This window comes from Penicillium malachiteum, assembly GCF_028827825.1.
Source record: "Penicillium malachiteum strain IBT 17515 chromosome Unknown utg000005l:1.0-9002435.0:326005.0-9005861.0, whole genome shotgun sequence".
NCBI lineage: Eukaryota > Fungi > Ascomycota > Eurotiomycetes > Eurotiales > Aspergillaceae > Penicillium > Penicillium malachiteum.
The window spans coordinates 3026666-3040737 of record NW_026643099.1 but is presented as its reverse complement, the minus strand read 5'-3'; the positions used below and the strand labels follow the sequence as shown (position 1 = coordinate 3040737).

At 49.1% G+C, this 14072-nt stretch overlaps 5 protein-coding genes across 5 annotated transcripts; 2 read left to right on the top strand and 3 right to left on the bottom strand.

Moving 5' to 3' along the window:
- Nucleotides 1–192: 192 nt before the first annotated feature.
- On the top strand, nt 193–877 carry N7483_011135 (PaaI family thioesterase; the record flags this gene model as incomplete). The annotated part of the gene is made up of 2 exons (XM_057094562.1): nt 193–783; nt 842–877. 2 exons carry the CDS (start codon nt 193–195, stop codon nt 875–877), a joined length of 627 nt encoding a protein of 208 aa, XP_056940533.1.
- Nucleotides 878–1265: 388 nt separating this feature from the next.
- On the top strand, nt 1266–1959 carry N7483_011134 (adenylyl-sulfate kinase; the record flags this gene model as incomplete). Its single annotated transcript, XM_057094561.1, has 2 exons — nt 1266–1273; nt 1332–1959. 2 exons carry the CDS (start codon nt 1266–1268, stop codon nt 1957–1959), a joined length of 636 nt encoding a protein of 211 aa, XP_056940532.1.
- Nucleotides 1960–2349: 390 nt separating this feature from the next.
- Nucleotides 2350–3814, bottom strand: N7483_011133 (H(+)-transporting V1 sector ATPase subunit C; the record flags this gene model as incomplete). The annotated part of the gene is made up of 6 exons (XM_057094560.1): nt 2350–2538; nt 2594–2858; nt 2915–3085; nt 3165–3280; nt 3339–3433; nt 3514–3814. 6 exons carry the CDS (start codon nt 3812–3814, stop codon nt 2350–2352), a joined length of 1137 nt encoding a protein of 378 aa, XP_056940531.1.
- A 904-nt stretch (nt 3815–4718) lies between these two features.
- N7483_011132 (uncharacterized protein) lies at nt 4719–8219 on the bottom strand (the record flags this gene model as incomplete). Its single annotated transcript, XM_057094559.1, has 7 exons — nt 4719–5227; nt 5282–5377; nt 5432–6927; nt 6981–7398; nt 7461–7985; nt 8043–8073; nt 8142–8219. The coding sequence occupies 7 exons, from the start codon at nt 8217–8219 to the stop codon at nt 4719–4721; spliced, it is 3153 nt and encodes a 1050-aa protein (XP_056940530.1).
- A 3012-nt stretch (nt 8220–11231) lies between these two features.
- N7483_011131 (putative quinate pathway repressor protein QutR) lies at nt 11232–13996 on the bottom strand (the record flags this gene model as incomplete). Its single annotated transcript, XM_057094558.1, is given in 3 exon segments — nt 11232–11486; nt 11542–12569; nt 12589–13996. The coding sequence occupies 3 exon segments, from the start codon at nt 13994–13996 to the stop codon at nt 11232–11234; spliced, it is 2691 nt and encodes an 896-aa protein (XP_056940529.1).
- Nucleotides 13997–14072: the final 76 nt, after the last annotated feature.

Below are 14072 nucleotides of genomic sequence, written 5' to 3'. Positions count from 1 at the left end.
GAAATAAATATCATTATTCTAACATATTACTCCATATTGATCTCAGCTGCAAACCCAAACTTCAACCCCTCAATACCCTCTTCAGCCCCCAAAAAGTCGCGACTCCGCCGAACAGCAGGCTTCTTCGCAATCGCCATCTTCGCCTATATAACCGGCACAGCTGTCTATTCAACCCGCGCCGCATTAAAAATAATGGCTGAACCAATTCTCAACGATGAACAAACCCTGGACGCCTTCGTCGCGCCCGACGAGCTCACCCAGGAGATCGAGGACACCTTGAAGAACCACCCCGAAGCGCATGCCCTGCGCGCAAACCCCGAATTCAAAGAATCGCGTCCTCACCTCAAGATCCCCGCGACTCTCCGCCCGCGCAGTCTCACAGCCGGTACGCTAGCTGGACCAAACAAGATCGTTGTGCCCCCGTACATTTTCAGTGAGCGCGATGGTAAGAGCCTCGTCTCGCTGATGTACCTTGGTTCGGATATCTGTGGACACCCTGGTATCATTCACGGTGGTCTGTTAGCTACCTTGCTAGATGAGGGATTGGCGCGATGTTGTTTCCCTGCATTGCCGAATAAAATTGGAGTTACAGCCAACTTGAATATTGATTATCGGGCACCTGCTATGGCGGATCAATATGTTGCTTTGCGGGCGGAGACAGTTAAGGTTGATGGACGGAAGGCTTGGGTTGAGGGAAGAATTGAGACTCTTCCTACTGATGGCTCAGATCCAGTGGTATTGGTTGAGGCTAAGGCATTGTTCATTGAGCCTAAGCAGGCAGCGGTGAGTTCTACCCTTTACTCTACTTTTAATTTTATGTGCATTACTGATTAGTTCGCAGGCCCTTTCGAAGATGTACCGTGGCGCAAATGAATAAATTTCTGCCGGTTTTGGTGGCGAAACTTGACGGGTTCCTGGTTCCTGGCGTTGGTCGATTGCGCCATTCTTGAATTTTCTAGTATAGAAGGGACTGATGGTGAAGGATTGTACATTTTGTTTATAGTATAGATATATTATGACCAGCATAATGAGGATATAAGACCTCAATAGAATAACTTCATGATATTCCACATCTACAATATAATATAATATAATATAATAAAATGCTCGTAAACTATTCGTATAGAAGCCAAGAGGGACCGAGAATGCCCCGCGATCAGCACTTTGTTTCCGCTCCAGGAACTCTTACGCGGCCCCGTTTCACCGTCTATTGCCCCTCCATCCCCTTCTCCTTTTCTCTATCATCAATCATACACATCACAAAAATGGCCACGTAAGTCAATTGCTATCAATTCAATTCAATATACACAATCAATACTAATTCAGTATAGCAACATTACTTTCCACGCCTCGGCTCTGACCCGCGATGAGCGCAACACCCTCCGCAACCAAAAGGGTCTCACAATCTGGTTGACCGGACTCTCCGCCTCTGGCAAGTCCACCATCGCCGTTGAGCTTGAGCACCAGCTTCTGCGCGACCGCAACGTTCACGCCTACCGCCTGGACGGTGACAACATCCGCTTCGGCCTGAACAAGGATCTCGGATTCAGCGAGACCGACCGTAACGAGAACATCCGCCGTATCGCCGAGGTTGCTAAGCTCTTTGCTGATTCCTCCTCTGTCGCTATTACCTCTTTCATCTCTCCCTACCGGAAGGACCGTGATACCGCTCGTCAGTTGCACGAGGTCGTTGCTCCTGGTGAGGCGACTGGATTGCCTTTCGTTGAGGTTTACATTGACGTTCCCGTTGAGGTTGCGGAGCAGCGTGATCCTAAGGGACTGTACAAGAAGGCTCGTGAGGGTATTATTAAGGATTTCACTGGTATCTCCGCGCCCTATGAGGCTCCTGTCAACCCTGAGGTGCACATTAAGAATGTCGATCTGCCTATCCCCGAGGCTGTGAAGCAGATTATTGATTACTTGGACTCTAAGGGTTACTTGCCTCCTAAGAAGGAGTAAATTGTTCCAAACTTTTGATTGTTCTCAAGGTTACTTGTCCTTGAGTAAGTGGGTTTTCAATGTATAGGTCGGTGCGATTGGTTTATTCGCATCGGGCGATGTAAATATCGGGATTATGGTTTATAGATCGCTGAATGTGGATAGAAGCAATTGATACAGATTGGACACATTTGAATTATCTCGTTTTCAAGTTGGGAATGAACTAAAAGCTGTACAAGTGTAGTTCTAAAGTAGATGTGAATTCGAAACAGATAGTTACACACGAAGAATATCAATGAAACATTTGAATGCTAGAACAGTTTGTGCTTAATGAACCTGGGTGGTATATGTACGCAACGCAACTTGAACCTCCCCCCCCTCAAGCGACATCTCTCAAACTCGACTGGATGCTCACTGGAACTCGAACTCGTATAAAACATAAGCCGTGTAGTCCGCACTGCCCTCAGCTCCATGCATCTCATTAGGATCATCCCGCTTCACGCGACCCTTCTTGTCACGACCGAAAGCATTTCCAGCAAGGTAGGAGTACTTCTCCTCGAGGTTCTGCTTAGCCTTGTCGGCCTGCTTCACTGACGGAGTCTGCATGGAGAGTTAGCATATGTAACACTGCAAAAGAAAATAAGAATGCACTTACCCGAATCAAAGCACAGACAAAGTCCAACGGCAATCCATACCGCAAGACCGTCTCAACAAAGACCCTCAACACAAGAATATGAACCCAGACCATAACAGCCTCGCTCCAGGCCGTCCGTCCAAGTCGAAGTGTCTCACCCCAGAGCTTACGCTCATCCCCTCCAACACGCTCAACCTCCTTCCGCTCCTCCTCCTTTCCACCCTCAACGTACTTGAAGTCTCGTGGAATCCACTTCTGCTCACGGCACCTGTGGACAAATGTCGCGCTGTGCTTCTTGAAAGTCGTCACGGCGTACAGCGAGAACTCGCTATCGGAGGCAACCAATTGTGCGGACCGGGAACGACCATCTCACAGATGGTCTCGTAGGTCTTCAGGAAATCCTTTACTAGTTGGGAGGGAACGGCGACGAGGTGAGTTTCAATGTACTCCGAGTCTTGGACGACGGACTTGGGGTCCACGATTGAGGCGAGGGATTTTGTTGAGAGGTTTCCTCTGTAATCGAGCAAATTAGCAATGAACGTATACAGACACAATGTCCCGTGCTATATTCAAGGAAAGGAGGTAGACGTACGCTTGTTTACGTTGCAGGGTAGCCAAGTTATTCTTGACCTGATTATATTGCGAGTACTTGAACCGGATATCATTGTCGATGCTAGCAGCTTCCTGAATACCTCGCATATTAGCATACTGATCATCATAGAAAATAATGCGCCATGCGCCATGCGCATTGCATAAATTCACGCACCTTCGAGAGCAGATCAATCAGTTCAGCCAATGGCTTATCAGCGCGATACTTGACCTTATTCCACTGGAAAGAGCGGAGGTACTGGTCCACAGGTTCTACAATAACAAGTCAGATCAAATCCCAACCCCAATTGGAACTTAAGCGATATCCCCTCAGGGATAATGAGAAAACATACTATCATTGACAACCTTCATCCGCTCAATCTGTGCCTCATCTCCTTCGAGGATATTCTTCAACGCATCGCCCACCTTCGCGACGACTCCCTGACACTGTCCCTCAAGCTTCGCAAGCTCATCCGCTTGCTGGACAAGGGCATCTAGTGTGCCGATCTTGAACTCCGGGATGGAAAAGGAGGCCGCGGAACCATTCTCGGGAGAGACAGTTGTCGAGACAGCGGCGAGGGCGTCGTCTTTGTGGTGCGAGGGGACGATGGAGGTGGGGAGGGAGAGGAGGAGGTATTTTCCTGGTTTAGACATGGTGACGGATAGATTGCGGCAAGAGTAGAGGCTAGGTAGAGATATCCAAGAACAAAAGAGAGGCCCTTATGGCGGGCATGGGTTGAGGGGAGTTAGTTCTTAGGACTAGGACGGGTGTAGCTGGAGCTGTGATGTCGTAGGCGGTCGGGGGTGATTGGTGCGGGATGCGGACACGGGTACATTTGTCTGCGGAGAATCTGTATACTGGGACTTAAGACTAGATCCATGAAGATAATAATGCACATTGCATGGACTAATGGAAAATTTGAATGATTTATGATTTGATGGAGGATTACAATGACTTTAAGGAGAAAAAAAGTATGAGCTAGAAAATTAAAAAGAATCCCAATCAATCTACAAATCTCTGTACTCGACCTGCGATAGAGATGCATAACGCTAAACATAACCCATCGCTCGACATAGAAAGAGCGCAAGGAGAAACAAATGAAAAGAAACCCATTGAACAAGTATGAGACAGAAGAATGAACACCACCCAGAAAGTAGAATTTTGATTTCCCCCGAATGACACCGACGAGGCGCTTTTATCTGGCGAGACCGAGAGGACCCGAGGGAAAGACTAGCTTCGAACCTGCGGAAATATGTAAAAACAAGGGGGTAAACCAGGGTATCTGTATCGAGCGTGCAGCGCTGATCGTAAACAGAGTGTAGAGATGGGGGAGCGCGCAAAGGGACAAAGTGAATCAAACCAAATGACCAAAGAAAGACGTTGGTATCTGTAAAACAAGGAACGCTGGCAAGAAAACACAGACATGGAAGAGGGGGGAGGGAAAGATGCGCAAAAAGGTCGTCACATATCTCGAGAACCTTTAATAAAATGCGTGGTAAAAAGGAACGCATAGGAATCGAAATAAATAAGAATGTACTTGGTAGGGGGAATGACTGCTTATCGGTGTTCAACGGCGAGGCCCATGAAAATATCTGGGACATTCTCAACCATAAATCTGAGAACATCATTCTTCTTCTGTACGTCCGTCATCTCACGAGCCAGACTTTCAGGCCGCATAATGGTTGGGGCAAAGACGACAGCAATGTTTTGAGCTGTCATCAGATTGTCCTCCTGGCGTTCCACAACACGCTTCAGGTGGAACATAAGGAACTCAAGGACGTCTTGGTGTACTTGAGGGAGTTCTCGGAGACCCTTTTGCAGAACCTCGATTCTGGTGGGAGCATCCGCGATTTCTCCGGATTCAATGATCATCTCGTAAACATCATATGTGATCAGAGGGTTGGGCAGCTTGCGGAAATACTGCTTCAGGGACGATGTGACGGCGTGGATATCAAGATCAGGGTCTGATATATCGTAATCAAACGGAAGGCGTTCAAATCCTTCGCGAATGCCCTGGATAGCTGAAGCAGCTCCAGATTTACGGTAGATACCTTCCATGTCCATACCTAGAAATTTTGTTAGATAAAGCAGGATGAAAAGTACAATGCAGAGAAACGAACCTCGGAGCTCCACTTCTTGAATACAACGAGTGACAATGTACGGAATGATGCTCTTCTCTTGTTCCATGCGTATTTCCAAGTCAACACCATAAAGATCTAAAAAAAGATGTTAGTTGTAGAACTTCAGGAATGAATGAATGGGAAACGTACTGCCTATGGTATCAGAAAGGGCTGATACGCTGTCAGCCTGCGACATTTTGCCTCCCTGTTTGTTCCGCTGGTTTCCAAAAAAGCCAAATCCTTTGGGATCCTGAGTTTGAGAGCGAGGCAAGCCACCAGGTTCATCATTGCCCATGAAAGCTCCCTTGAGGCCCTTGACACCCTTCGCGACGTTCTGACCGCCCTTCTTCCAGTTGAACTTGCGAGGCTGGCCCTTGCGAATGCTGACTACCTGCGGTCCAGGTACAACCTGGGCAGTTGCGGGCTCTCCGTCCTCTGAAATGTGAGCAGTGGAGATCGAGGTTGCCATATCGTGGCTGCCAATGGGCCTCAGAGCCTCAATAGATGTAACAGACTTATCCTTGTGATGGGAGATACCCAGGCCGTTAGGACCGCGGTGGTCTGCGTGGTTTGTCTTGTAAAGTTCCTGGATTTGATGGACCAGTTGGTTGTTGAGCTCGGCCAATTGGGCATTCTTGGAAGACAGCTGCTCGAACTCCTGGAACGCCTTCTCCTTCTTTCGGTTGATCTCTACTAACTCTTCGGCAAGGTCGTTGCGCTTTTGAATCAACTCCTCAATCTGTGGAGTGTAGGAATCTTTCAGCTTGTGGATGGACTCAGCAAGCTCTCGCAGAACATGATTTGAGAGCTTCCCAAGATCCAAAGGTGTACCAGAATTACCACCGCGCTTCTCGGACTCGATATGGTCGGTGAGTACGGTAAGCTCGCGAAGGACAATCTCTCGCTGAGCATCCAGTACAACCATCGTTGATCGCTTCTCAGAAAGTTCAGTGTTAACTTGCTTGACATCTGCCGTTGCACGAAGAGCATTCTCCATTTCGCTGACACGTTGGCGTTCCTTGCGAAGTTCACCACGGAGCCAGGAGAGCTCTTCAGTCGGAGTCGTACCGATAGTCGGGCTAGCCATATCAGTTCCAGATATGCTTCCATTCATGGGCGACCGGCCATGCTTCAGCTCCTTGTTTGTCCGCACACTCTTCTCACTGAAGCTCCGGTTGTGACGGGTGGCGGAAGCACTACCGGGTTGGCGGAAATTCAGGTAATCTCCACCGATGAAGCGTGCCAGATCCTCATCCTGGGAGAAATCACTGTTACTCGTATACTGCGGCAAGGACGGCGAGCCAGCGTTGTCCATATGCCGCTGAGTATCAGAGAGTGACGTATTGCCCGAGGTGATATTTTGCTTCGGCAGCTCTGTACCAATCTCGGGTAAAGTGGGCGATCCTCCATATGCAGATGATGTGGGGGAGCTTCCCATCTCTTTCCGTGCAATTTGATGATGCTTGCTTTCGAGTGAATCACCACGCTTGGGGAGGTGGGCCAGACCACTCGAGGGCTGTGATCGTGCAGAGTCCGCTGAGCCATGGTCGTGAAGTCTGTGCAGCTCGTTTGAGGGGCGCAGAGGAATAGTACTCTCCAGAGGAATGTGACGGGTGATGTCGTCCTTTGAGCGAGAACTTTCGGGGCTGGTAGCCCCAAGAATGCACTTGTTTCTCTCAGTGCCAATGGCAGATCTGACCTCGAGCTCCGAGCAGACTCGGTCTTGCCCAACCTGTTATGGTCAATACCCGAGGGAGGTTTAGCACCTGCACCATTGACTCCATCCAAATCACGTCGAACAGTCTCCGGCTCGGTATGCTCCCAGCCCTTCTCTTGATATGCGATGTGAGGGGATGAATGTTCTGTGGATGCATGGGACTGGGGTTCGAGGCCGTCACGGTGAGCTCCCATCGACGAGTCGGTTCTCATGTGGCCGAAGTAATCGCGAGGGGTCTCTTGAAGTGCCTGTGATTGTCTTCGTGAAGAACGCTGACTCTCGGAGGGATCGAATGTGAGTGGAATGAGTAATTCTCCTCCGGCGTCTCCAGCGTCGTTATCACGCTGCGAGCTCAAAAGACGGCTGCTTCGGTATGTACTAGAGGGAAGTATGAGGTTGTCTATAACGATCTCATTAGCCGGCTATACCCCGGAATTACAGAAAAGTGGTGGGTTTCCTTACCTGATGCCGTTGTCGGGCGAGAAGCAGAAGATCCCGGTCGATTCGCGTCGTCAGCCCTGCTAGACGCAGGCTCTGGTATGCTCTCAAGGTATGCCTCACTAGGATCCTCTTCCAACATTTGCTGTCTCTCTTCAAAGTTGGGTGGGAGCGAAGGTAACGACTTGTCCAGTTTGACTCCCGGTCCTGGGGTTTTTTTACTAGCTGCCGCTGTAGCCTTTTTCTTCCGCCGCCGTTGCATTAGTGATTCGTGACAGTCCATACAAAATATTCCTTGGGATGTCCGAGCATAGCGTAGGTTTTCGATCTTTCTCTTGCAGTTGCGGCATCGGAAACACTGCGCACAAAAGGCCTGGTCGCCGGTGAGAATGGCCAAATCTTCGATTTTATTGCCGCATGAATTGCAGCTGTAGGTACAATTGCTACATATCAATGAGCCATCGCCGAGTAGGAGGAGGTGAGCATCCGAGTCTAGGAGGGTGTTGCAAGTGCTGCATCGGAAACAATCAATATGCCATCGTTGTCCAGCTTTTGGTTCAAGTTAGCCCAAGTCCCCACGCGAAGCCAGGATTTCTTGTCACGTACATAGTTCAAAAGCTTTTCCTTCCTCGAGGATCTATGCCCGATAAAAAAAATGCATTGTCAGCATATTCCAGGGTCATTATATTTCGTATCCAAACATACCTCTCCACAGCCCATACAAGGGAAGGGGATATCCTCCTGGTCCATCGGCGACTCTGGTTGCAGAGTAGGAGACTCCATCGTGAAGCTTGTTCTTTCTCAGGCCACCCACTCGAATGTTTATTAAGGGAACCCTTTCAGTTGACGGGAATGATTACGTTCACCGCAGCTCGGCAGAGAGCGAGTGACGACGAGGGGCAAGAGCACACGTATGCGCAAACATGCAGTGCCAGTTCTCCAGAATCTGAAATCACGAAAATCACGTATCCAGAGTCTTGCGATGAGATGTAACAAGATGCAGGGTGGGATCGGAGGGGGGAGGGGGCACAGAATGCGACAAGGGGGGGGCTGAAAGAGAGAGAGACTAGTGGCTGAAGCAGACTGCTAAGGCGTTAGCCAAAAATGAGACCCATGAACGGTTTAAGCGTGAGACATCCGCCCCCTTTTGGGGTCCGGAAAATGATCGCTTCACGGCTGAACTAATGAGGGCTGATATGATGTAGGACGGGGAGTTGGGTTGAAAATAGATATGGGTGTGTTGTGTGTTGTTCCTTTTTTTTTGCCCCTCTCCGAAAATTAAGGGGAATGATTTGGAAATTGCAAAGGAACGTACCTATGAGCACGCTTTAGTGCGAGTTGTGGAGGTTTCAAGTTGAAAAGCGCGGGTGTTGTGACAAGCGCAGCAGACGAGATGTTGGGGGGTGGATTTGCCCCTCGCGGGCGTTGGAATAATGCAATTCTGGGGAATCAACTCCGGGGAGAATATTCAAGTTAATCAAGGAAAAAGAAAACAAAAATACTGTTCAACATTGAAGAAAATAGAAAACAAAGGAAAAGAAATTATGGGGAGGAAGAATTGACAGGGGGAAAGATTGAAGAAACATGAAGTTAGTAAGGAGAGCGTGATGAAGTGGCAGAATCCAGGTCTGGACCACCAACTTTCTTTACTACAACTATTATGTTGACTATCGCGATATCCTCCAATTGATTTGTTTCCAGGTCCCTGCAAAGTCAATCCTTCAATTTTACTGACAAGCGGTATCTAGACTCTCAAAAAATACCTTTTTTTTCTTTAAGCATACGTGGATTATCTCTTGACTACGCAAAGAGAACGTGCGGGCCACTCCATGAGGGGTGCACGGCCCAATCAGATTGCCACAGCCCCTTGACTTGGACTTCATTTCCCATGATCTTCGTGGCTACTATCTAAAAAGAGTCTGAGGAAGCTATGAGAGGAAAGACGAAGAGGGTGAGGGGCGATAGCCTGAAGGCTATGGGCTGGTCCATGGACTATATACACCAGAACATGACATGCTTCGATCTCCTTAGATCGTCACCAACTCTAAGTCTTAACCTGCATCAAATGCCCATTGAGAACTTGAATCAGCTCGGATCTACCCAACCGACTTGTGCTCAGTAGTCCAAGTCCCCATCATGTGTCCCATGGAACGGGTCGTCTGTCTCAAACTGAGCTGCGCGGGCCACCCCCTGCACAGATTAATATTAGTCTACGGCACAACTGGGGCATTCCCTATCCACCAGACTAACCATTTATTATTTAGTTCCGGTTCGGTGTACACGGACGTCCAATCCAGGAACAACCCTACAAGAAAGATTTTCCCATTCTTCAGAACTGGGGCTCCTCTTTTTTTCCCGCCAAAAAGTCCGACTAAAAAAAGGAAAAAAAAGAAAAAAGAATTATGCTCGTTCATTTTTCATGCATGTCGACGTCAGGTCCCTGCTCCTAGCCAACAGAATTCTTGAAGCTAGCCATCATTATTCCATCATTTCCTTCAGCCCTCTGCGCCGCTGACGGGCGAGAATCCTCCCGACTGTACTCCATAGCCCAGGCCGCTGTTTCATCGGTGCCTGAAACGTATCACGTGGCGTGTTTCAGAAGGACATTGGAAATGATTCAAGATTGAAAAGGGCTATGAAGGACTCCACGGAATATTATCATTATATTACCATTTCCGGTGTTATAGTTCATCAGGCCAGCCCTGAAAATGATCATCCAGGAACAGGATCGTGGCGCGCTAAGGATTCTCATTGAAGATCGTTGCCCCCGGAATTTTAACTGATGAACTGTCAATTGCACAGCAGTAATGAAGTGTCTCCCGAAATTTGAACTGCACGACAGTATCACATCATGTAGATTCAATGTTGTTAATATTCGGTAAATATCCGTGTTTCATGAACCAGGATCCGTCTGAGACTGGTCTATCGGAAGTCCGGGATGACACTTTCTATACCTAAATACTTTGACTGCCTTTGGTTTACTTTGCACATGGTATCCAATAACCATATTTAATAAACCCACGGTACTCCATACTTGGAGTACACTTAGTCAATTAGGTACCTGGGAATTAAGTTCATCAGGCGCTTGGGGCATTGGGGCCGGAATGACGCCCGGGTTGATCGGTTACAGTTGGACAACCTCTGCCCTAGTGGCAAAAAGGATGACGGTGTCAACTGCAGGGTCAAAAAAGAACTTCGAGGGAATATTCTATTGTCCAGAATAGGGTCTAGCAATGACTAGGGCCATTAAGACCTACTGTTATAGGGGTTAGCGGATGGAAGAATTAAGACTGTACAGGATGGTCCGATGGTCCCGATTGGATATCTGGCGTTCATTCGTATAGCTATGTACATTGTTCCATTTCAAGATTCGTAAGGCTGTGGCCTTATGTTTGCTTTGTTTTCGTGTACTCCGTAAATAATTTCTTTGTAGCTCAAATGGACCCCATCAGGCCCGTCATCGATCCGAAGAAGAGATGGAAGGATGATCACGGATTGCACCAAGTACATGCTGCGAAGCAGAATGTAGAATCGGGATAGCTGGCCATAACCTCGATCTAGGGAAAGATGTGTGAGTCCATCTTTCCCATCGTGGGCCAATGGCTCTAGACTAAAGGCCCCGATCTATTTCTGCCCCAGCGGCAAGGTGGCGCCTGCGGGGGCCAAGGACTGGAGTTGTCAATATCAGCCCGGTGATCGGCTGTCGATCCATCGGGATCCACAATCACACAGATAATCAGACAATAGAAATGATCAACTAGTCGTAGCAATGTAAGGCCGGTGACGGCTAATATCTCATGACGGTAAACCGTCCAGATTTTGAAGTCGGTCGCGGATAGCACGGGGGTCATCAAGACCTTCCTCCTCCACATATTCTTGGAGGACTATCGTCCGCATTACGCGGCGAGGTGCACGACGACCAGTAAATAGCTCGAACTGAGCAAACCCTTGCTCGGGAAGGACATCTAGACCGTCCAGCGCGACCCAGCCGCGGTGTGAGAGAGCACGAATTTGCTTCATCAAGGGGGTATTAAGAGGTTTGTAGGCAAGCTGAGGAAGAAATTAGTTCATAACAATCAACAAGACAGGAGAGGTTGGAACTTACATCAACAACAACACCACCAGTGGGGCTTTCGAGCCATTGAGTAGGAACATGAAAGTTAGGTGCAGGTTGACCTCCGATGCTATGGGCCGGGATACCGGACACAATGATCGTTGGTTGTTTGTAATCGGCAGGCCATGGTTCATTCATGGAGGAGATGGTGCTGACCAGCGGCCGTCCATCAGCTCCAACATGCTCAGAAGAGTAAAGCTCCTGTCGATTATAATGGTGGGCCAGCTTTTCGGCATTTGCGAGGGTGCGGTTGTAGACAAAGATATGCTGCACACCAAGATGAATCATCGAGTAAACAGCGGCGCGTGCCATACCACCAGAGCCAATAACAAGACCCGTCGTAGTTGGACGAACAGCATTGGCAGGCGAAAGACCTCGACGAATGCAGTTGCAGATACCTATCCAGTCGGTATTGTCACCATGCAAGCCCTTGATTGGGCCGGCGCGGCTCTTCTTCATAAAAATCGAGGATTCTTGGGAAAGGCGGGGATCGGAATCATCATTGTTCCGGATTGGAATCAACGTGTTGACAGCACCGATAGCCCTAGCGTGTGGAGACATGGAGTGAAGGAGAGGGATGACTTCGGTTTTGTAAGGAAGGCTGACGCTAGAGCCACCAAAGAATTGATTCTCGACAAGATCATTCAAGCCGCGAAGGGTGGCCGATTGGTGTATAGAGTAGGTGTGAGGCATCCCACACAGCTTGAAGGAAGTGTTGTGCATAGGCGGTGACATACTGTAGGTCACATTGGCACCAAAGACGAAGAACTGCATGGGATCCAAGGCGAAGGAACTGTAGAGTGCTTGCTGCGCATCGCGGGAGGTTATGGAAGAACGGACATGAGAAGGGTTGTTTTGTGTGAGAGAGGGATGGGTGACAGGGGTTAAAATGGGATTAAAGCAGCGCGACATGCGTCCAAGAGGGCCAGTATTGTAAGCAACCAGGGGAATGGCACCTGGAAGACTCTGAACGCGATGCCGGAATCTTTCCACGGCGAGATTGTCTTCCATTGACTCGGCTGGTTGACACAGTCGTACCACATCGCAGCCAATCCTCTTTGCTCGATTGTAGATCTCCATGTACTCGTCGCCATCCCAACCCCCCAAGTGGAGCACGGAAGGCCTCGAAATGACCTATAATACTGATCCGTCCTCGCGCATTGATAATCTCAGCTATCAAGTTGTCGTCGCGTGACAGATCAACTGTCAAAAAAGTAGGAGCGAGTCGAAGGCCATGTCGGACAAGGGTCAAGTAAGCTTCGTCCGTAGACCGTGAACTCGGAGAAGGAGAAAGGGATCCTTGAGGCGAGGTATAGCTCTCCACATGATACATGATAGGGACGATGATGTTGCGACGAATTTTCGAAATGGCTAGACTGATGCTGTCTGCCAGGTTCGAGTCGGTCCCCTGCTGCCCCGACGGACTAGTGACATCAATGGAGATTTCGAACGCATCCGCACCAAACTCCAGTTCTTCTATATCAAGGTCTCTATCTCGTAAAGCAGAAAATGGAACTGTAATGGCATGGGTATATGGCCGAGTCGGTACTGAAATCAAAGACAAGGGAAATGACGAGTGCAGGCGGTTAAGTTCGGTAGCATCCCCCATCACAAACGCAATGAAGCGAAGGAAGTCCCGCTGCACACGCTTCAAGGTCAAGAAGGGGGTAGGCGTCTGCGATCTCTGTTCCAACTTGGGGCCCGGTGAATTGTGGGCATCCTTAGCCATATTTTCGCCGCTGGTCGATTCCGATAAATTGAAGAATTCCATATTCGAGCAACCTCGGTAGATTGGCCCGGACAGCTCCAGGAAGTGTCGGACTTTCTGTGTATCCCATGCTTTGAGATAGGACTGAATACTTTCAGGATCCCGAGTCACATGGATGACAGGGTGTGTCTGAGCATATTCTCTCAGCAGTTGTTGACCACTGCGCTCCATCGAACCAGCCCCACACGCAATCACACATCCCTCTTGGTTATCCGCCAGCATGGATTCGAAGATGCGGGCTTCCTGAATTCGGTACTCCGCATGATCATTGTCCTTCTTGAACGCCGCACGGGAACAGCCGGTCACTTGTTGGAAGTATCGGTCGGCATCGATAAGGCGTCGACCGGATGTTGCGGCCAAAATGACTGCGAGACTGGACTTTCCGGTGCCCCGAATTCCAATGAGAACAACCGAGGCAGTAGGATTAAAGCGACGCGGTGTCTGCAACGGTCCCTTGTCGAAGAGTACAGGGGAAGCGCGATTGGAATGTAATTCTCGGAGGGAAGTGGCGTGGTGATGGGAATCGCTTTGGGAGTCTGGTTGTTCACTAGGTCGTCGTGAACTGCCCTGGGAGTTAGAACGAGTTCCCGGAGACCAGGAAACTCCGACGCTATATTTCCGAGGTCCCTCTTCGGCCTCATGTAATTTGCGCTTGGGTGGGCGCACGAGAATAGACATGGTCGCAAAAAATATTATGCAGAGGGAATCGATCCCATATCCCAAATTGAGGGAGTAAAAAAAAGACGAAAAGCAA